General features: G+C 45.1%; 1 protein-coding gene across 2 annotated transcripts in view; it reads left to right on the top strand.

Moving 5' to 3' along the window:
• The window catches only part of LOC143512101 (E3 ubiquitin-protein ligase SH3RF3-like), a 136,417-nt gene extending 113,850 nt beyond the window's left edge, over positions 1-22,567 (top strand). Inside the window, exons 4-10 of one of the 2 annotated variants that reach the window (XM_077002019.1) lie at positions 3,422-3,775; positions 7,041-7,150; positions 8,292-8,462; positions 11,615-11,868; positions 15,405-15,769; positions 18,398-18,756; positions 22,118-22,567. In XM_077002019.1, coding sequence (XP_076858134.1) covers positions 3,422-3,775; positions 7,041-7,150; positions 8,292-8,462; positions 11,615-11,868; positions 15,405-15,769; positions 18,398-18,756; positions 22,118-22,352 — 1,848 coding nt within the window. In that variant the 3' untranslated portion in view covers positions 22,353-22,567. The remainder of the gene's footprint in view (positions 1-3,421; positions 3,776-7,040; positions 7,151-8,291; positions 8,463-11,614; positions 11,869-15,404; positions 15,770-18,397; positions 18,757-22,117) is intronic. The other variant, XM_077002020.1, reaches the window with a different exon arrangement.
• Positions 22,568-22,985: the final 418 nt, after the last annotated feature.

Below are 22,985 nucleotides of genomic sequence, written 5' to 3'. Positions count from 1 at the left end.
TTGCAGGCTCATATTTGTCGTTGTTTCTCTGTGAATATTACATTGCATGATTATATCTTTGTTATTGTCAGAACTGTAGGAGAGGCCGGTCACTACGAGACTGGTTAGAGTTTTCTGTGGAAACTAAGCAACCGCCACATATTAATGACATTTTACATCACATTTTAGAAGTTCAGTGCTCCGGTAATGAGCCCCAGTTCGCAAGGGACTATAATGAACTGTCGAACAGCGAACGTAGAAAGAGTTACGTGACCTACAATTAACAACAGCGGGGCTTTAGCCTCATGAGACACGTGAGCGGTGGTGCAATACAATGCTAATTACACTTAATTACAGTAGTTGTGTTTCATTACTACAGCCCTTGACAAATGATTAAAGGCTTAACCTTGAGACATATTTTCTGCGTTGTGCTACAGAATGTATTAAGCAATGACTTTGTCGGCGATGGTTTCCCCTCACACCCAAATGGTTACAGATTCATCTAATCACTCTGGACTTACACTGAGATACTTAGGTAGATGTCAGTGTGTAGATTGGAGAACAGTCAAATGTGGTTGACGTCATGTTCCCTCATTTTTTTTCTTCGTGCAGTTTGCTTTTGTGCAAAAAACATTTTTAATGATGATAGTTTAAGCTCAAATGGACGTTTTCCTTGTAAATCACTGAGTAACAAAAGTGGTTTCTTGGCAACCAGTACAAGCTGCCTTGTGGGGTCAGTCAATCAACTTAATTTGCGTATGATTTACGTGATTATTAGCATAACCATTAATATGTAAATGTGGATATAAGAACTGAGACAAAAGGCTAGAGCACATTTGGATCACCTGTCTGTCTTTTGTAACCTTGTTTTCCAAAGGGATTCTGTTTTTGTAGAGATTGGCATTTGGTTGTAATTGAGGTTTATTAGAATTATAGGCACCTGTGTTCTTTGAGAGGATAAACTTTAAACTGTGGGTGACGGTTGGGAAAGTCTCATTAGAATAGCCCAGAGTGCCTCATGGACGGTTTCCTTGGTGCATGTGTAATAAATACCACACTTCACTTTTCCACCATTATATCCCAAATTAAATTGCATGTATTTAACTGTAATGCCGGGAGCGTCATGGAGAGATGAGGCTTACATAAACACTGAGAAGAGCAAGATTTATTAAAGGGCATTCCAAACTTGGGGTCGAATAGGCAGGCATTGGTCAGATCCGAATAAGAGTCCGAAACATTAATGTAACCAACAGGCAAAGACATGATAAACAAACAACAACTGTATACTTGTTCAACAAAAACCAAACTCATGGACAGGGCTATGGTAGAAAACAAAGATCATCACAGACTATACAAAACAAAGGGTTTAAATACACCAGACAAAACAAGGAACACCTGAACACACTAACAAGGGGCTTGGTCACAGAGCTCGGGGGAAGGACAGACAGAAAGCACATGGTTACATAAAGAAACACTCATGACAGGTGGGGGTGGGACAATAAGTGACATTAACAAAAGGAACAGACTGAGGCTTTGAAAAGCTGAGTGAGAGTTTGGACCTAAGGCCACACTGACACCCAGCACATAGGGTCCTAAAAGAGCAAAAGATGGATTGACTCATATAACCACTCTGTGTTATGATCAGGAGCTCAGTTAAATTGGAACTGACAGCAAGGGAAATGATTTGGTGGATTTAATCCAGGAGATTTTAACTGCCATAACTCCAGGCTTAAATGCACTTTTCCATCAAATCCTAATTTCCCTTCACTTAGATCTGCCTCTCATCTGTATCTATTTATTGCTGTTGATCTTTTTTCTGTGTCTCTCTCTGTCGCTCTTTTGTCTCCTTCACTCATTTCAGGTTTAGTTTTTTAAACACACGTCACCTAAAAACTATTGTTTTATCTATATATCTCGGCTGTACATATCTATATATCTTAGTTGTGTTTATTTATATATTTCAGTTGTATTTAGATATATCAGTTGTATTTATCTATATATCTGATTTGTATTTACCTATATATATCAGTTGTTAATCAGTCTCATTAATTAAATTAGTATCAATTTAATAATCAATGTCATAATTTATCAGCAATTTACTAAGAATTAGTCTCTAGTCTCATCTATGTAAATGAACTAGAATCACCACATTCCCCGAGTTATTTGTTCTCTGGATGATTTAAATAACCATGATTTCTCTAAAGATTTTGGCAATAACCAGAATTTGAATTAAATCAAGATAGACAACTTTGTGAGAATAAAAGATACATAAATGATAAACGTTATTTAGCATGTGTGTGAGTGCGTGCGTGTGTAAGGGTGCCGAATGTAAACAGCAGAGCAATGCTGTAGTATGTTAATGAGCTCAGCTGGTTTGGTCCCCCGTGATCATAGAACAAAGGACAATGGTGCTGGTTTTAACACCTAACAATAAAGTCAGTGGTGTGTCTAATGTGGGGAAGGCGAGTTGATGAGATTTCATGAATGTTTATTAATAAAGAGAGATTGAGTGCAAAAGGGTAGAGGTGTAACTTTCAGTGTGATGATGATCTAAGCAAAAATTAACATCAAGAAAAAATCCATTATGACAGGGCTTAAAAATTCAAACTGCGTTTTAATGAAACAGTGCTGTTTAGGTAAGCTGTGTCCTTGAACTGAACTATGGCCAGATGTTAAGTCTCACATGCTGATGATTTTGAGGCTATTCCCCACTGATTCCTCAATGTCTTATGGTGTTAACATATCCTCTAGTTATCCTATGAATAATCATGAAGTTATTCCATGATAAAGCTTCTGTTATTCCAGTCACATCTTTGCAGTAGATTGGTTTGAGAGTCTACATTATCAAAATGTGCAGTATAATGTGGTCTGCAAACTAAATGTATATGGGATAATAACCAGTTAATGTCTTCACTTTATTATTTTGCAGTGCTGGATTTTTTATGGACAAATGTTGTATGACCTATAATTTACGATGGTATTACATTTTTGGGCCCGTAGCATCATACGTTTCTGCACCAGTAATGTGAATAAGTTTTTTTTCTTTTACATTATTCAAAATTATTATTAGGTTAAATTCAAAAAGGTTTTCTGGATTTCACATATTCCCTCTTAATTTCTTTATAATCTTCACACTGGCTGCTCTGAAGTGAATGTGTGTCCAGTAAAGATGGAGCACACAGGATACACTTCATGGGTTCTTAGCTGAGTTCCTGCTCTTTCAGTTCATCTCAGTTCAGCAGTCTTGTTGAAATTCCACTTATTGATTTCCACTGATGGTCTTTTAATTGGATTTGTCTCTTAAACTGATCTTAAACTGACCTAATGCTGTATACTTTACCCATTCTGTGTCTTTTACACTTACTCCTCCAATCTCTCTCTCTCCTTCTTTCTCTCCCGCTTTCTCTCCCTCTCTCTGTTTCTCTACTTTGCACTCTCACAGCTAAATGAAACTGCAAAACAGTTGATGGAGATAGATAAGCCTGCTGCAGTCCCAGGTCCCAGCGCTGACCCGGGCTCTCCAGAGTCGGGGTCCTGTTCGGCACCCAGCGCTGCTGTGAGCTGCAATGGCGACGGACCGGTTGGTGTGGCTGTCCAGCGACGGCCAGACGGCAAGAAGAACGCCAAAAAGCGACATTCCTTCACGGCACTGAGTATGACGCAGCGCACGGCACTCGGCAACAACCGTCACTCCATGGAGATCAGTGCACCAGTGCTCATCAGCTCCTCAGACCCCAGGGCAGCGGCACGCATAGGGGACTGCCCCCACCTGTCCTCCAGCGCACCCTCCACACAGGTACAGGGCTCGGGTGTACACTCCACACAGGTACAGGGCTCAGGTGTACACTCCACACAGGTACAGGGCTCAGGTGTACACTCCACACAGGTACAGGGCTCGGGGTGTACACTCCACACAGGGCAGTCATGGTCCTGTGGTAGGGAACTGGTCTTGTGACCGGAGGGTTGTGGGTTTGATTCCCAGGCCTGAGGCCATGACTGAGGTGCCCTTGAGCAAGGTACCTAACCCCAACTGCTCCCCGGGCTAGGGCTAGGGCTGCCCACTGCTCTGGGCATGTGTGCACCACAGCCCCCTAGTAATCACTAGTGTGTGTGTTTGTGTGTTCTAATTGCACAGATGGGTAAATGCGGTGAAAAATCACAATTGATAAAATATGGCACATATATATAGGTACAGGGCTCAGGTGTACACTTCACACAGGTACAGGGCTCGGGTGTACACTCCACACAGGTACAGGGCTCGGGGTGTACACTCCACACAGGTACAGGGCTCAGGTGTACACTCCACACAGGTACAGGGCAGTGTGTGGGTAGTTATGAGGGTGAAGGTCTCCATGAGTTTGTGTGAGAGTGAGTGAGTGTATTGTTATATTTATGTCTGTATATCTGCATGTGTGTGTGTCTGTGTGGGAATGTCTGTTGTTGGTTTGTCGGCCACCTTTTACTTGAAATTTTGAGTTATATGGTTGAAATCTTGATAAAGACAAATACAAAAAATGGTGATTTGTGACAAACCCCTGACTCAGTCACATGATTGTGTTTTATGACAACCACCAAATAGTAATTCATACTATGTAGAATTATGTCTGTGTAGAATTATGGCGTTGGTGTTTGTTTGTTTAAATGCACAATGAAGGAGTGCCAGGTTGTTTTTATTTTACTGTGTTTTGTGCATAAAATCTAAGAAACTTTTACATGGAAACTGTGTGCAATCACAGTACATTAACCATTTCAATTGTAATAAAAATGCTAAAATTATACTGAATCCATATCCAGCTTTGTGGTATGTGGACGTCTAGCAGGTGCATGTAAGGAGGTTAGTGTGTGTTTTAGTCTCTGCAGTGTTTATGCTTTCGACCTTGAGGCCGAGGCTGCACAGGTGCAGGCATGTATTTTTGGGAAAACTGCTCACGCTCTACATACAAAAATATATAATAAGAGTGGGAGTAATATTCATAATCTCAGAGCTGCTTTAGAGCATTTGTGATGGAAACTCACACACACACACACACACACACACACACACACACACACACACACACACACACACACGGTGAGAATGAGCAGATGGGAAATATACGCACATAATGCTTGGTTCAAAGCATTCCTGTTTTAATTCCCTGTCTACTGCTCAGCTCACCATATATTTGGTGCTCCTGCGGATGGATTCTCCATTTTCTCTTTCTTTCTCTCCCTGTTTAGCATAACAATTTTGCTCTTCTTTTTTCTTTTCTTCTCTTCTCACTTTTTCTCACCTCTTTTCACCTTTTCCCACCTCCTCTCTGTGATGACCTGTTTATATAGCTCTAAGATAATAAGTCTTAAAGGTGTCCGTGGTGAGAAGAGCAATGGTGCCCACACCCTGCAACACTCTCCATGCCCCGAGGGCTGATCATCTTGGCTCAACTGTGATTGTATGCTCTCCAAGGTTGGATCAGAGGGAAGCACCATCCTTTCTTACAGCTTCTGAATGAAGCCCACTCCCTAGCTGTTGAGGCTAGGATTTTGTTAGGTCAGGACACCTGTCAGATTCATATAACAGAGACTGTATGGTGTTGCTACGTGTGCTCAGAGTCTTTGTAATTCTCTGGTAAATAGTGCTACTGGCATTTATATCCAGTGTGTCTTCATCAGTGGCGGATGCAGCCGGCAGTTTTTGGACGGGCCAAAGTGTAATTGGGGTGGGCAAGCACGAACGAAAGTTGTTCGGGGTGGGCGGGGTGTATGGTCATTAAATGACTCGTGTGCTAGGCGCCATCCTGCAGCAATTATAGTTTTTTTTTTTTCCATTAATTTTCATATGGAAAACTGTATTCTGAGCTTGTGATTAGGTGGGCCCAGCTGCCAATCAGGGTGGGCCTGGCCCACCCAGGCCCTCCCGTAGATCCGCCCCTGGTCTTCATAAGCCTTCTTTCTTTATAAAGTGTCAAATGTCCTTCTTACTTGTATGAGCCTCTGAGTGTATTATAACAATGCTGTTACAGATAATCAAAATTAAACCTTAAGTCTGACATGATTAATTGCAGTCTGTAGGTGTTTGGTGGGAAAGACATTGTTATTTGCCATGGGGATGTGAAAGGTGGGAATAGCAAGTGAGTGCTATGTTCTGCCCCCTCACCTATGTCCTGACCTTACCTTAGCTGAAGCTCATGCTTGCACATTTGCTATAATATGATATTTCCACTACCATTGGGGATAAAGGTACATTTGTGGGTTTGTTTATCATAAACTTCCCTGGAGCCATTAGTCAAGAGGAGAAAATGTCTAGTGAATGTGTGTGTGTGGGTGGTTTTGTATGTGTGCACATGCATGTGTGTGTTTGTACAAACACATACAAACAAAAATGCTCAGGAGTCCTAACCCCTGTAACCACTGCTGTCCGACCTCACATATCTATTGCAGTTTCAGTACGTGCTGTGGGTGCTATGCACAAGGCTCCAGAAAGCAGTAAATTATTTGTAAAACCATAACTTACTGTTTTAAAATTAATAATTAATATGTTTTCCACATCTTGTCATTTTCAGTTCTATTTTTGATCTGTAATGTGCTACTTCCAAAGCCTCCACTATTCTGCTTGGGCTTAATGGGTCATGCAGAGCATGTTCAAGAGCCAATCAGAGTACATTTTAAATGAAGAATTAGTTGCTTAAATAAAAGCATTTGAACAGCTTGTTATTGCAACATTCCTTCACTTCTCCTGTGTCCTTCTACAGACGTCTATATCCAGCATTCCCATTACACAGAAAAAAACAACAGTGTAGACAAGAGCCTTCTCACATCTGTTTGATTTCAAATGCTTAAAGGCCCCTCATGCCATTTTAATTAATAATGAGATGTAGAAAATCGTTCTGTGTTTTTTCACTGTGAACCCTTAGTTTGCCAAGTTAGGAAATAACATTTGCCTAACATGGTTATTTGGAAGGATGAGAGTCTGTTCAGGCTGAAAAGACACACACACACACACACACACACACACACACAAACAAACGTCATAAAGGGCTTACAGGGATTTTAAATGAGCTGTCCTTCCCTTTCTTGTCCAGGACTCCTCGTTTGGTGGCTCGTCTAACGCAGGGGCGGCTGTCCAGGCCCGGGTGGCTTCTACCACCGCGGAGCTTCTTGCTGCAGCTAAGGTTCAGCTCCCTCTCAACATGTGAGTCCCCTGGCCTGCACAGCCAGAGCCACTGGCACCTGAAGCAGTGTTACAGGAGAAAACCTTTACAGGGTGCGGACAGAGGCTGGGATGTCTGTTGGCTCTTAGGAACAGTCCTCCATTTTAAGAGTCCTCACTGCGATCTGCTGCTCTGTCTAGCTGGATGATCACCACTAGTCTATATCTATGCTGTTTTTAATTTTGTTTCTTTCTTTGCTCAAGCAAAGCAGTGATAAGAAATGTTGCTGTTACTGCACACACACACACACACACACACACACACACACACACACACACACACACACACACACACACACACACACACACACACACACACACCTTCTCTAGAAGCAGACACATCCTTTTCATAGATACCCTGTACTAATCATGCAAACACTGGACACAGAGTCCTGCTGTGTGAATTGGCCTAGACCAGCATTCTTCACTACATTTTAGAGGGGGAATATATCCAGCTCTTACCAAAGAAGCATTCATCCGTGGACCAAGAGGTTTTTTTTATTAAAAGCTTAACAGCCATAAACTTGATGGTCAGTTTGTTGCTTCACTTTTTTATCTTTGTAGTTTGTAGATTTTTATTTGCAGCTCTGTGAGTTTAGCTAGGGTGACCAAATGTCTGTTTTTCACGTACTGTCCCAGGTTTTTTTTAAAGTGAGGAAATGTCCTGGTTTTCAAATTACTTTCATTGGACCATTAAAATTTAAATGTACAGGCACTAGGGCACTGCGCCTGACGCGGCTCTGGGATTGCGGCACACGCAGCGCCGTAATCCCTGTGCCGTGTCAGTGAGGGCAGCCCAGTTTGCTGGTTTTGTTGTTGTTGTTATTATTATTGTCATTATTATTAGTTTTGTTTTGAATGCATCGTTTTTAATCAGAGGCTGCCACTCTGTTTCCTGGTTTCTCATGCCATATTAGGGAGTTTCTTTCTGCCTTTGTCTTGCTCAAATGGTGCTGTGTGACACTGATTGTTGGAAACAACACTGTAACTTATAGTGAATTTAATTTAGTTGAATTTTGGTCATCACTTTTATAGGGTGTACTGAAGACTTCTGTCTTGTTGTTATTTGGTGTTTGGACACAAATATGCCTGTGTGTAAGTGCTGCTATCCTGTTTGGTGCAGCTACCTAGCTCTGTATGCGTATAAGCCACAGAAGGCAGACGAGCTGGAGCTGAGGAAAGGCGAGATGTACCGCGTCTCAGAGAAGTGCCAGGACGGCTGGTTCAAGGGCACTTCACTACGCAGCGGCACCTCCGGTGTCTTCCCTGGGAACTACGTCACCCCCGTATCCAGGTGAGCTCTTCCACCCTGCGGCTATGCTGGCTATGATGCTGGAGCAGACCAAAGGAAAAATGGGGGAGATCAAGACGGCCCCTAGTATGGCTAGTATATCACCAGTGTAGTCAGATTCTAATCACCAGCCAAATTAAGGCTGAAGTCGTAAATCGGCTCTGGACCGCGCAGGTGGGTTTTAATGGTGTGAGAGCTGAGGAGGTGAAATTACACTGCCAGCCTTTGATTAGAATATATGGCCATGGTATTATGGCTCTGCGGTTTGTGTGATTACTGGTTCACTGTACGCAGTCCCTCAACAGAGCAGCATACTGGAACAGAGAGGGAGAGGCAGGGCAGTTAAAGAGTCAGTAAAAACCAGCAGTGTTTGCAGATGGAGTGCTGTCTCTTAGCTCTTTTTCCTCAAAAAAGCTTAAAACTTTAAAGTGGAATTCACCTTATTTCATATCTGAGTATTTCAAGTATTTACTGGATAATTTCTAGGCACCTCAGGAAAGTAAAATTAAAGGTAAATCAAACAACTCATTTTTGTCAAAAATTACAATGGCAAAATACACATTACCCACAAGCCTCAGGGATGTAAATTCTCCTGGGAGTTCTTTTATCAAGACTCCTCTGTCAGGTAAAGGTTTCTAGTCATTTTTCTGCTTTTGCGCTTCAGTGAACAGCTGTACTCATCTGCTGTGTCACGGCCACTTCCTGGACAAATTTGTGCTTATTGCACAAGTAGTATTTGCTAAGTTGCTAAACCGGTGGCGTTCACAGAAATATGCTTGCTGCAGAGAATGAATGTGAGGTGGATTCTGATATGAGTTGCATGAAATATGGTTTGAACCATTTTCAGGATATTCTGATTCTTGTAGCCATAATTGATGCATAGCTCATTGTTTCTTAATGGAAATTAGTGAAAATGAACACCTTTTTTTTGTACTAATTAGAACATGTTAACAGCAGACACTAAAACAAATACCACCAGTGACTGTGATCTGCTGACACAATTTTTCATTTCTAAATCAGTCAAAAAACTTTTCAGTGCTCTAGCAAGAAATTTCAAGCACAAAGAACTAAAACACACCAGCAATACGGTGACCATTGAATAGGTCTTTATTATTGAATAGGCCTTTATTATTGTCTTTTTGGCTTAAAAGGTGTGGCTCTGGGCACGGGAAGAAGGACGAGGCACGAGTCCAATCTTGCACACGCGAACGTCACATTTATTGTCAAATACAATCTGTCCATACAGACAGCGCACGTATAACATTCACACATGTAACGTGAATTACGACTCTCGCATAAATGACTCTAACAAAGACGAGCACGGGACACTGCGTGAACGCACATTAAATAGACAAACCACATAAGCCCCGAGTGATCACGAGACGAGCCACAGGTGAGACTGATGAACACACTCAGACATATCCACACCCACGAAGATCCAGACGCAGACGTCTAGACGTAGACAACATAAATACACGCCCAAAGGGGAGGGGTCAAGGGCTGTACCGTGACAAAAGGCATATTTTAAGGAAATGAACATTGCTAAATTATCTGCATAGTACATGTGCTTCCCTTTCTTGTCCAGGACTCCTCGTTTGGTGGCTCAGATTTTGGGTCAGTTATATTCAGTGAACATCCTTTAAGTGTTAAAAGCACGGTAGAAATGGACTCGTAAATTATGTAATTTGTAAGTAAAGTAATTTGTTTAGCCTGAAATAATATTCACAATAAGATTCATAATGATCTTTTAATGTTATTTAATTGTACCACAGTTGTACTTGGAGTTCTACTCTTTTCTGAGTATTCTTCAACAGTGTTTATTTGCTATTGCATTAGCTCATGTATGAGCCAAATATGATGCAATCATCACAGTTTCTCCTGGAAATGTGCAACAGCCAATTGGTATTTCAAAAATATTTGATCTCCAAATAAATAAATGAATCAATAAATAAAATATTATAGCACCATTCCCAACTAACATTTTTTATGTCTGAAAAACAACCATATACAGCCTGTATGTTCGTATGCGATTTGAGATGTGTGAATCAAGGACAGAGTTCTAGAAACTGTAGCAAACCTCTGTTCGAAAGAGCCTTCTGTAAATGTGCAAATAGACGGTTGAAGGTTTTTGTAATGGAGCCAACGTGGACGGGGAAAAAACTCAATATGATAATGATTCTGGGAAGAGCAAAAATTCCCCCGTGTGCAAGTGTGTGTGTCAGTGTTTGTGTGCACAGAGTCAGGTGGAGTGGGTCTTCTGTAAGTAAAGACATTAAGCCTGAACCTGGTGCTCATAGGAATTGTACTCTCTCAGGTGTACTGTGTGCTACAGTGCTGCAAAGAGGGGCACTGAACATACAGTCTGGCAGCCATTGCTTTGGAACCATTTGTATACTGTATACTCCTCAAGGTGTCATTTTTAGTGTATGTTGTTTAAAAAATGTTTTAAAAAAGGTATTCAATGCTGCACCTGAATTTAAAAATTTTATGTTCAACAGTATGAGGACTGTTTATCTGATCTAAAAATTCACACATCAGCTGGCCAGTATTCACCACTAGAAAGCCCATATACTAGCAAGTATTGAAGGAGCCTGCCGTCATTTGTAGTCCACACGTTAAGTCCAGTTAAATGCCTGTGGCCTTCCTTGGGCTCTGGTCAATGAATGCTTCATTTTTAAGCTCTCTCACCATCATACACATTACATGCACACATTTGTGGTGAATTATTAACTACATTCAAGTTTCTTTCTCTGTAATCAGCCCCTTTAACACTGCGTTTAGGTCCTGAAGGAGTCGTGTATGCAGCGTGTGCACACTCTCGTGCATGTGCCTATACCATAACTCTCTTGTCTCGACAAGTAATCAATACAACTCTCAAAAGTCTCTAAGGATTATGGAGGCCCTGTCAATAAGTCTGTCTATGTAATATGTGAATAGTCTGCAGTCCTGCTTTTAAATATTGCTGGCTACTGGTTGTTCAACATGTTCTAAAAGTCTATTTATTAAAGCCCGAGGCACACTATTGGTGATCGAGGCAATTTGTGCGCGCATGTGTGTTTGTGTGTGTGTGTGTGTGTGTGTGTGTGTGTGTGTGTGTGTGTGTGTGTGTGTGTGTGTGTGTGTGTGTGTGTGTGTGTGTGTGTGTGTATCCCCAGGGCCCCATTTGCTGTTGGCCAGTCCCGTGCCTGTCTCCCTGGTGCATCTCAGGTGGTTAAGGCAGTGCCTGGATCTCCTGGCTCAGCTGGACCCTCGAGCCCTGTCCTGCTTGGCCCCGCCTCTCGCCCTGTCCTTCCCTTGGCAAACCCCTCCTCCTCTCCTCAGCTGCAGCCTGCAGCCATGCACCTGAAAAATTGCCTGCGCATGTGCAGCCAGCAGCCAGCCAGCCAGAACCGCCCCACCACACAGCTGGGTGAGTAGCCATTTCCAATACTCACCAAGGGATCTCTGCTGCATGCAGCTACTTTGCAGCTACTAGTTTTGTGTCCTTATTGCTCAGCATCCAACATGCTGTCATGCTAGCACACTAGCCACACGTTCACAAGGCCCAGCACCCATCGTGCTAACACACCACACTAGGCATGCATTCACATTGCTTAGCACCCATCATAACATGCTAGAACACTTGCATGCTAGCTATGTGGACAAGGATGATGGCTGTCTGAACCTTAGCTCACTCCATTCTAACCTGAACTGGCACCACTCACATCGATATGATTTAAATCTGTCAAACATATCGAACCTGTGTGGGAACTTGGCCTTTATTGGAAGTGGTACATTCTCAACAGCTATCGTCATAAGTGAGGACTTATCACTTTAAATCAAAACACATAAATTACTGTCCTGCAACACCTCCTGTCAGAAGAATACATGGTTTGTCCAGTGTAGCTTGTGAAAATCTGAAACAGTGATATAACTCTGTAAACTATAAATTCTATAAACTATTTAAAAATTCTTCCTGTCTGATTGGGAGACTCTCAACTGCACTGCCAACTCCTACATGTTCAAACTGAGCACTGTGCTTGTGAGCACTATGCTGTTGGGTCTGACATCATATACGCCTTAAATCACATTCTCTGTTAAAAGAGAATTTTAATTCTCAGGATTATTCAGAGACCCCCCACCAAACCTGTGTATGTATAATTTAACACACTGTCACATTCAAAGCCCCAGACGCTGGGATCTTTCTCCTCAGACTCCTCCAGAACTGAGGTTCACTCCCAGCATGCCTCCTGAGCCCATGACCAGCAAGTGCTGGCTGTGTTTGTGTGGTGGTTGTGCAGCTCCTGTTCTCTCTGCCTACCCATCTGTGCATTAGACAGCAGAGCAGGTCTGTGCTGGGTGCTGCTCAACAGGGAATGACTAAAATGATGTCTTAGTGCATGTTCAGGATGGCTGCCATGGCTACGTTGGCAGTAAGTCATTACTGCAATATTGGTCTTTGCGATACTGATATCACACAGGGTGATATGTAGGTGAGCTATCCAACTCATCACATTGGGACAGTGTGTGGGAGTTCTTAATCGAGGCACTAACATGATCCAAACACTGAATGGTCAAAATAATACATGCCATTCTTACCATGTAAGATTAAGTCTTTTAAGTCACCATTTTGCTTTTGACATATTGCAGAGCAGTCACAGTGTACAGCGATATAATCACAGTGTATTTGCAGTGTGCTACTCTGTCCATGTTGTGCAGCCAGTGTCCGATAGAGAGGAGGACAGAAGGGCTGGAGGGACAGCAGTGTCCTGTTGGGTGTCCTGCTGGGTGTCCTGCTGGGCTCTGGAGCTGAATGCATGTGCTGCACCGTACAGAGGCATGACGGACTCTGGCACCTGTCATTCCCGTCGTGCTCAGGAGATGCCTAGCGGATGACACACAGGCTGATGGCACTGCATATTAATCAGAGCAGGAAGAAAAACACATCCAGAGAACTCAGCAGGGTCGCGCGACCCAGCAAAGCCGTCGCGGACGCTGGCAGGAAGCTGTAGATCTGAGGCCAAGCAGAAGATTGACATTTCTTTCCTGAACAGCAGCGTGCTGTCCGTCCGCTCTCAAGCCACCGGGTTTCAGCTGCTCTGCCGGGCAAAAGCAAAGGCAGTTAGATGAAGGCTAACAAATAGGGCGAGCTCAGCAATGATTAAAAAAGGATGTGCAGTAATAACTGGATGAGTAAGATTTGCTGTGCTGTTGTGAGGCTGCTGTATTTCTGCTTGGCGTGTAGCGGGCTGCACGGGGCTAGCGCGGTGTTTGTCGAGGTCAAGAGTTCCAGCACTAATCCACTGTCACCCTCAGCCCTTTTCCTGGTTGTGCACATGTTCTGTTGAGGGCAGAGGAGCCCCACCAGGGCACTTGTACGTGTGTGTGTGTGTGTGTGTGTGTGTGTGTGTGTGTGTGTGTGTGTGTGTGTGTGTGTGTGTGTGTGTGTGTGTGTGTGTGTGTGTGTGTGTGTGTGTGTGTGTGTGTGTGTGTGTGTGTGTGTGTGTGTGTGTGTGTGTGTGTGTGTGTGTGTGTGTGTGGGAGTGAGCATACTCACAGAGTTGTAACAGTGAGGAAACTTGCATTTTAAAGCTCCTATAAGCTGTCTGTTGTAATGAAGGCCCTACATCCAGTCTCTGGCAGTAATTGCTGGTTTACATTCCTGATCATTCTTAAACCGTGCTGGATTGTGTAAGGCTTGTTAGTGAGGAGTATGTATATTCCACATGCCAGCAGCCTGAGAGGTTCATCTGGGCTGGGAGCTGCACTCTCTTCTCAGGGCTCAGAGCTTTGTGTCGCCATCTCCCCCCTGGGCTGAGAGCTGTCTGTCTCTCCCTGGGCTGAGAGCTGTCTGTCTCTCCCTGGGCTGAGAGCTGTCTGTCTCTCCCTGGGCTGAGAGCTGTCTGTCTCTCCCTGGGCTGAGAGTTGTCTGTCTCTTCCTGGGCTGAGAGCTGTCTTATCTCCTGGACTGAGAGCTGTCTTATCTCCTGGACTGAGAGCTGTCTGTCTCCTGGGCTGGGAGCTGTCTCTCTCCCGTCTGGGTTGAGAACTCTCCATATGCCCTCTGGGGAGGAGCTAGGCTGGCCTGCCGGCACCTCCACACAGCTCCTGCAGGGATAGGAGCAGAGGTCAGACAGACTGGGCTTGTTAAGGATGGCCATGCCATCCTCCAGACAGGGGGACCTGGTGCTGTGTGTGAGGTGTTGAGTCTCAACAATACGCATGTACACATAAACACACACACACACACATGCATGTGCACACACAAGTCCCACATGCGTGCTAGCCGGGACTGCCTGGAGGAAGAGAGCGTTTCTTTGTCTGCATGGTGTAGGCCCGTGTTCCTTATCCTACCCGTTCTCCTGTCTGCCAGAGCAAATCCATGCCAGCCTTGACAGACCTTCTATCAAACCTGCCAGTGCTTCTTCACAGCAGGCAGGGCAGGCACTTGCCTATCAGCCAGAGGCAATGGTGGAGCTAATATGAGCGTGCAGCTGTCGTCCCTGCTCCAAAATAAATGTAAACTCTGCCACCTTCATCTCCGCAGATTTCATTTCAGTTTTTCATTTTGACTAAATTACGGACATGGAAATTCGTGCAGACCACACTATCCGCGCTGGCAGGAAGTGTTATTCAAAGATGTTTACAGTTGTGTGGCTGCAGGAGATATGCCTGGACAGCTTAGGTCTTTGTGGAGACTGATTACTGACAAGAAAATCAGACAGCCCACATTAGCTCCAGAGCTGACAGAGCAGATGAGTTTGGTTTCCAAAGGATGGAAATAACTCCTCTCTCTCCCTCTCTCTTTCCTTACCTCTCTCATTCCTTATTTCTCTCTCTATCTCTCTGTCCCCTCTATCATCTCTTCTTTTCTTTCCCATTTGTCCCTTTCTTTCTCTCTGCTCCTCTTTTCCTCCCACCATCTCTCTTTGTTCCACTCTGTCTCTTTCTCTCTATCTACTGCAGTCCACAGCCCTCCAGCAGGTGGCAGTCCAGAACGCCCCACCGTGGCAGTCGCCCCACTGCGTCCCCAGGGCTCCCCGTCTCGCTCTCCTGGTCCGTCAGTCGGGCGGCCCTTGTCCATGGTGGCGTCTCCCCAGGCTCACCCCTCTCTGCAGCCCAGCCCTCTGTCTCCTGCCGCGGCGACTGTGCGGCCCCTGCTCCCCCTGAACTCGGCCGCCACCGCCATCACCCCGCCCAACGTCACAGCTGCCCACCTAAACGGGGGAGAGACGCCCGCCTCGCCTGCACATGCCCACCAACACTCTAGCCACGCCCATCCCCAGGGAGCCTCCGCCCTGCCCAAGCTGGAAGAGAAGAAAGCAGAGAAGGTGAGTGGATGTTTAGGAGACCCCAGCTATACACCCCTGCAATGATGCAGTGATGTGCACTTTCTTCTTTTTATCTGTCTTTCCATTCTGTCTTTTTCATCCATTGCCTTCCCTTTCTGGCTTTCTGTCAGCATATTTTCTCTGTGAGGGCAGGCTTCAGTGACTGGCTCCTTGCTCATTCTCATCGCTGTCCTCTTCTGACACGTATAGACTGATTATGCAGATCCCCCAGTCTCAGGGCCAGCTGCGTAAGGTGGCTCTACTGGGGAGCAGTCCATCACAGCACTGCACTGCCTAACTTCTCTTGCATCAGCTCCAGAGCTGCAATCCTGACTGATATCACCCATAACCAGATGCTGTCAACACATTTTATTTAACATACTATTCACACAAAGTTTATTGCACCGTCACTGATATGCATTATCATCTGAATCGTTGGTATGCCGTGTTGGGTAGGCTGGATTGTGAGTCTTACTGTTCAGTCTGAGAGCTGGGATGAAGCCTTGTGGGACGTTTGCTTTCGTAAGTGTACTACCAGGACTTCAGATTCCACAATCATTTTAGTGCTTCATAGTTCATATTGATCCCAGTTCTGCTCTTCCCATATGTGGCCACATAATAACAGATGCAGCTCTCTATTACTGTTCCTATGTCATCTGAGGAAAAACAAGCACAGCCATAGTGTAGTTCAGTGTGCACTGGTTAGAACAGCTGTACAGTCTAGCGTGAATCATCATTACATTATATGCTTTGGTGATGCTGATAATACACAAGGCTGCTTTTTTCAGGCGTTTCATTTAATAGAGCAGTTTTATATTATTGCATACTGTATACTCTGAGAATAAAGTATTCTAGATAAGTTCTCGGAAGTGGTTCACCAATGGTTTTTTTTTATATTGTAAGACATATCAACTGTGTGGTACAATATCAATATAAATGCTGTATAGCATTTTGTCATCCAGCCTAGTTTTATATTTTCTGAGGTGGATGTGTTGATGTTTGATTAGTGGGAGGGTTTGAGCTGAAGAGGTCATTCTGGAGAGGAGTTCAGGATGGAGGAGTTTGGGTGGAGGAGCTTGGGGTGGAGAGGAGTTGCTGAAGTGGAGAAGCCTGATGCAGTGGGAGGTTTGACAGAGTGCATTTGAGGACACATATGAGGACGCGCATTGTGTTTGTGGACCATTCATTCTTCGGTTCTCCACCAATTTGGCTTCATCATCAGACAGTAACACTTCCTTTTAGCAACTGTAAGACAGCAACACTTCCTGTCAGAGACTGTCTGGCAGTAACTGTTTCTGTTATCCTCCATTACGTCCTTGGACACATCACTTTAGCACTCCAAAGACTCATGGATCACACTGTTCGTTGGTGTAAATAAAGACTCATTAGCGTTAAAAGTGCAGTAGAAATGAAAGTGTTGATGGTGCATGTTTTGGTGGATGCTGAACGTATGTAAAATTGATTTGTGTTTTGTTTATGATCTGGATGCTGGATATGTGAAATGAAGATGGAGGAGGGAAGTTGGAATCTCCTGTGTGATGTGTTCTGCTTCACTTCTGTCCTCCTGCACACTGGCTTCGAAATAAAGTCAAACCCAAGAGGTTAAAGGGCAGAATGTCAGCTTTAATTAGAGAGACATGACCTCACATTTGCTCAGCCTAAGCCTCCATATGACAGATGTCTGTGTGCTGATTATGCACTGTTAATTGGCTCGGATTCCCACTCATAAACACACACACACACCCATCACACACCTACACGTAAGCGCGCACACGTACACGTGTGCACCCAGAGTGCTGAAGTGGGGAAGCAGGTTCAGGGCTGGCATCGGAGCAACCCCCACACATGTTAATGCGTGCAGTCACTTCACACTTCTACATGGCACTGCTGACCAGCATGAAGTCAGCTATGAAGATCCATTCCTCTCTGAGCATTATCTCTGTGGCCAGCTGGTATTGGAATGGATGAGTGGCCTGCTAGTTTAAAAGACCTCTCAGAAATATGCTGAGAAAAAGAGATGTTGGTAAGAACTCTTACCTTTATTATTTATAAAAATCTCCTTGTGATTTATTAATTTCAGTTTGATATTGTTGTGAATTAGTAGTTCCATTTTCTGAATAAATTTCTCAAACTGCCACATTTTACATCTCCCATGTCCCCTAGTGACCACTAGTGGAACTGCAACCAGAGTCCTGCTTTAAAGAGTGCTTGGCACAGCTGAAAGTCAGAAAGGCACCCGATCCCTCCCACATACTCTATGCATATTGTAACAGCAGAGAACAGAAGAAACAAGTGCTTGGCTAGGAGCTTTGATAATAAGAACCAAAAAAAGTTTGGATTGAAAAATAACATTTGGATTGAAGATACTCTTAGATCAAAGGCTGTGCATTGTTTAATTTCTGTATTGCTCTCTACATCCCCCCATCACTACAACCCTTTCATATGCTCTCTCTCACTCTCCCCCCCCTCTCTTTCCCTCTGTCTCTCTCCCATTCTCTTTCTTTGCCTCTTTCTCTTTCCTTCTCTCTCTCTTTCCCTCTCTCTCTTTCTCCTTTGCTCTGTCTCTCCATCTCTCTCTCCCTCTACCTTTCTCTCTCCCTCTCTCACTCTCTCTCTCCCTCCTCACAGAAAGAAAAGAAGAGCAGTGGGCTCCTAAAGCTTCTCTCGGGGGCGGCGGCCAAGAAGAAGTCACGGTCGCCGCCCTCGGCGTCGCCGACGCACGAACCACTCCCTCCATCTGCCGACCCCTCCCCCTCTGTCTGTGTGCGCGGGGCCGCCGCCCCTGAGCCCCACGTCGCCGGCGGTCACGGCCGCGCGGGCTCCTGCCCCATAGAGAGCGAGATGCAGGGCGCCATGGGCATGGAGCCTCTCCACAGGAAGTCCGGATCGCTGGACCTGAACTTTGTGTCGCCGCCAGCAGCGCGTCAGCCCTGCGCCTCCGCCCTGTTGGCCATCCGGCCGGAGCCCAAGCCACTGTCCCGTGAGAGGTACGGAATGACTCGATTCACACCGCCACAACGTCATTGTGTATGTGGGCCCTGTGGCATGAGACATAACATGTCCTGTTATAATGAATAATAACATGCCAGTGTCTGTGACAGTGTATCAGTGTGTCTGTACATCTTAACTACCTGCAAATCTGTGAGGAGTTAAGCACAGAGCAACATTGCACTCATACTCTGCCCCAGAGTTTTCCTGCTGACTTCAGAGATCCCAAAATGGGCCAGCACACTCCAGAACCAAATCTAGCACTGTGTCTGCCTTTCCTGCTGGGCTGTGTGAGGACCAGCGCCTGAGCATCTACTCAGAAGGAGAACATAGAGTGAGCAATAACATGCTGCAGTTGCAGTTCCATTACACAGATGATCTTATCCTACATTCTGTAGATGTCTTATAAAACTTCAGTTAGTAGGTTAGAGATCTGTGTGTCCTCTGTTAGCAGATGGTTAACATGCGTGGACAAGGCTGTCTTACTGCTGTTCATTCAGCAAGAAGACTTATGTGCTGTGCATGTGTGATAGAGATAATGAGAGAGAATAAGAAAGAAAGAAAGAAAGAAAGAAAGAAAAAGAAAAGGGGAGGCATGCAACCATCATTCATGAGAAGCAGGCTTTGACAGTTCACCAGTGGACTTCAGTGATCTTGGAATACGTGTAGATTTCCAGTGAGGGTACCGGTAGAGGCAGGCGGTCCTGTTGGCTGTAGTGTGGGTCACATGGAGAGTGTTCGGCCCAATCTTCCAGGCAGGAAGAAGAACCAACAGCAGAAGAGCAGGCACCTGTCGCTTTGCTAATTCATATTCACGATCCGTGATGTGTCTTGTTCCTCTGCCTGTTAAACACCAGCAGCACAAATTCTCTGCCAGGCCTGCTAGTCACAGTCTGAGAGCAGAAACTGATTTCCCACAGAGACTTAAACAGAGTTTTTTGTCATTTTTCCATATCTTAGTACATCACATGGTATTTGTGAAACTGTTATTATTGGCTTATGGCATTTGGACACTCCATTTATTTTCTTGATTAAAAGCTACATACCTACTCACAACTGTACAGTGATCTCCATGACTGGGATAATTCGATTTAACAGGCCAATTTTCTGATTTATCACCTCAGTACAGTACAGCATTGCTGAGCTCTTCCTATCTTGGGAAAAAATCTGATGCTGACTGTAACAGCCAGATTTATGCTGCGGCTCTGGGCTTTTGCTGTGAAAAACAGCAACCAAATGTTGTTTTCCCATAACTCTCCAACGTGTCGTCGCTGCGGGTCACACAAGCGGAGCACTGAGGCCCAGCTCTCTGCAGGCTGAACTCTTCTGCTCATAGAGCGGGGCCCAGTCTCCTCCACCCAGCACTCGCTTCCTCCTGGTCGCCGTGGCTCTCCAGCTGCAAAGGTGACTAATCGGGTCTTGACCTTTACGGGCTCTTGCTCTGATGTGCAGCAGTAGCAGCACCGACTCGTTAGACCAGCTCCCGTTGAAGCATGTCACCGTGATTACGTGAAATGGGGCGAGCAATGAGACCGTGTACAACAGCAGAACAGGCAGACATACCTGCAGCACAGTGAATGTTCCACACCACTGGCCATGTGGGTTGCGTGTGTGCTCCTGGGTGTGCAGAACTTACAGAGAGAGCAGAAGGTGCACTGATCCAGTGTGTCATGCAATTCTTCTGCCTCTCATGGAATACTGCCCATGAAAAGGTGAGTGAGTGAGTGAGTGAGTGAGTGAGTGAGTGAGTGAGTGAGTGAGTGAGTGAGTGAGTGAGTGAGTGAGTGAGTGAGTGAGTGAGTGAGTGAGTGAGTGAGTGAGTGAGAGAGAGAGAGAGAGAGAGAGAGAGAGAGAGAGAGAGAGAGAGAGAGAGAGAGAGAGAGAGAGAGAGAGAGAGAGAGAGAGTCAGTGACCTCCCACCTTTACCTTGATCTAAACTCCTAGTCCTCTGATTATGGCTGAGTGGATTTTAATGGACTGGTATTTGGCATACAAAGAGGAAAATCTTTCTGCAGACTTCACATGGACATCTTTGTTTTGCCATCTATCTTTGTGCTGTCATCTGCCTCTCGCCTCCCACCCAAAGCCAAAGGGCACCTTTCATATTTGAAGGGGCTTAAAAAACATCCATCGATTTCCCCTTTGTCTCTGTCCTCTGTGATTTGTTGCCATGGTGGACAGTGATGACACGGTGGGCATTTGAGCATGGTGAAGGCAGGAACATGCCATCCTTCAGCACTGCTTGCACCAATCCAGCATGGAGACAATCGATTAAATAAATATGGAGACGCTGCTGTGATCACAGTGATGCTGTTTGTGGTCCGAGAAAATGCGAGAGGCTTTTCAAATGTGCACTGTGCCATCTCAGCCTGTTGGGTTCTGTGGTCGTATGTCATGGTTTGTAATCATTGAGATTAGGTGAAGTACATGTTACAGGTCCTGTATCTGAAGGCCTAAAGGAAACTATCAGAGTGAGATTGTAGAGCAGTAGAAAGTTTGCAAACTGCAATAATCACACTGTTAGCCAGTAACACATATATACATTACTGTTCTTGAATGCTTATAGAATATATAAAATTATCATGTTTATAAAATAAAGTACCATGTGAGTCCTGGTCACATGGTCCAGGGTCCAGTTTTAGAGGTGGTGGGCCAGGTTCTGTATCTGACATCCAAATCTGAATCCCTCCAAAATTCACAGACCCCACCTGGCTAATCAATGTGTAAGCCTCTCCCTCCCTGTCTCTGTGGAGCCATTCAAACCAGTGGATGACATCTGCTAGGTCACGTCAGAAATGATCCAAGTGCTCAGCTGTCCTTTGACACTGTAAATGACATCTGGAGAAGATGTGTGTCATGGAGGAAGTGTGTGTAGGCCCTCTCTGTGACCGCCTGGCATCTATGGTGTAGTAGCAGAGGCTCCCAGTAGGTCAAGAGGGTTAGACTGGGCAGGATGTTCCTGTGGGGGTTTCAGTGAAGCACGGCCTTCCCACAGTCTCTGATTGACAAATAAGTAAATAAGTATTTTAGAAACTGATATTGTCATAACATTCAACAACCTGTACAATCCACACTGGTTTGTGTGCAACTCACAAAAGTAGAAGAGTGAAGGTGTCTGGACACATCCGGAGAGGCCACTGCCATTAGGACACCATTGTTACAAAATGAGTGTTTCCCACCTGCCTGTTTTACTCTCAGCACCAGGTACAGGGGGTTTCGTGTCTGCCTTCATGAATGCAGGTCATAAATCTCACTCATCAAAGGCAGCCTGGGGAGCAGCTCTGTCATTCGCGCGCGTCTCAGATCGGGAGCTCCTTACTGTTTTGATGTGGGCTGATATGTGCTTTTGGCTTCTGGCAGGTTTGCTCTTGTTCCCTCTCTGCCTCCCCGCGTCTCCCTGACTGCTGGCTGTGCTGCCTGCCGCAGGTACCGCGTGGTGGTCCCATACCCCCCGCAGAGTGACGCCGAGATCGAGCTCAAGGAGGGCGACATCGTGTTCGTGCACAAGAAGCGGGAGGACGGCTGGTACAAGGGCACTCTGCAGCGCACCGGCCGCACGGGCCTCTTCCCAGGCAGCTTTGTGGAGAGCTTCTGAGCCCAGCGCTCCAGCAGTGTATTGAGCGGCCTCCAGGGGGGCGTCGTTCCATCACAGCAGCCTTCTGTGGAGAGCTAAGCTTCCGCTTGGCCCTGCAATTAACGTTCAAAATGCTCAGCACTCAAGGAGCATTTACACACACAAAAAAAAAAGTTTACAGTATTTTACCCAAGGCAGAGGAGTAAAGACATGACCATCTTCCCTCCCTGCTCAAGTCTGAGGCCTGAGGCAGGGTTACCTCAAACACAACCCCTGGTTGTGAGGCACAATTAGCCAACAAGCACAAAGACAAATGGGAACAAAAATGGGCAAAATCACATAAACCCATTTTATATACACACAAAAATGCACACAAAGCCATGAAAGGTTGAGCTCTGACACAACATGCAGCTGTAACACACGCACACACTCTTAAGCAATGCGCCTTTCATCCCAGGAAACTGCCACCTCCTCTGAAACAGAAGTGTGTGCTCTCTTGCGCCTCCTTGTGGTTCTGATGTAAGATCTTGTGCTAATGTGAAGTGAAAATATGTTCTCATCTCTCTTGTGGTGTAAAGCAGACATGTGCTCCTGTGTTCTCCTGCTTATTGTTTAAACTGTTCCCTTTCAGTATGGATGCCGCACCACAGAAAG

The sequence above is a fragment of the Brachyhypopomus gauderio genome, chromosome 4, assembly GCF_052324685.1.
Source record: "Brachyhypopomus gauderio isolate BG-103 chromosome 4, BGAUD_0.2, whole genome shotgun sequence".
NCBI classification, from domain to species: domain Eukaryota; kingdom Metazoa; phylum Chordata; class Actinopteri; order Gymnotiformes; family Hypopomidae; genus Brachyhypopomus; species Brachyhypopomus gauderio.
Note: the sequence above shows the minus strand (reverse complement) of the source record. Positions and strands in the feature narration are given on the sequence as shown.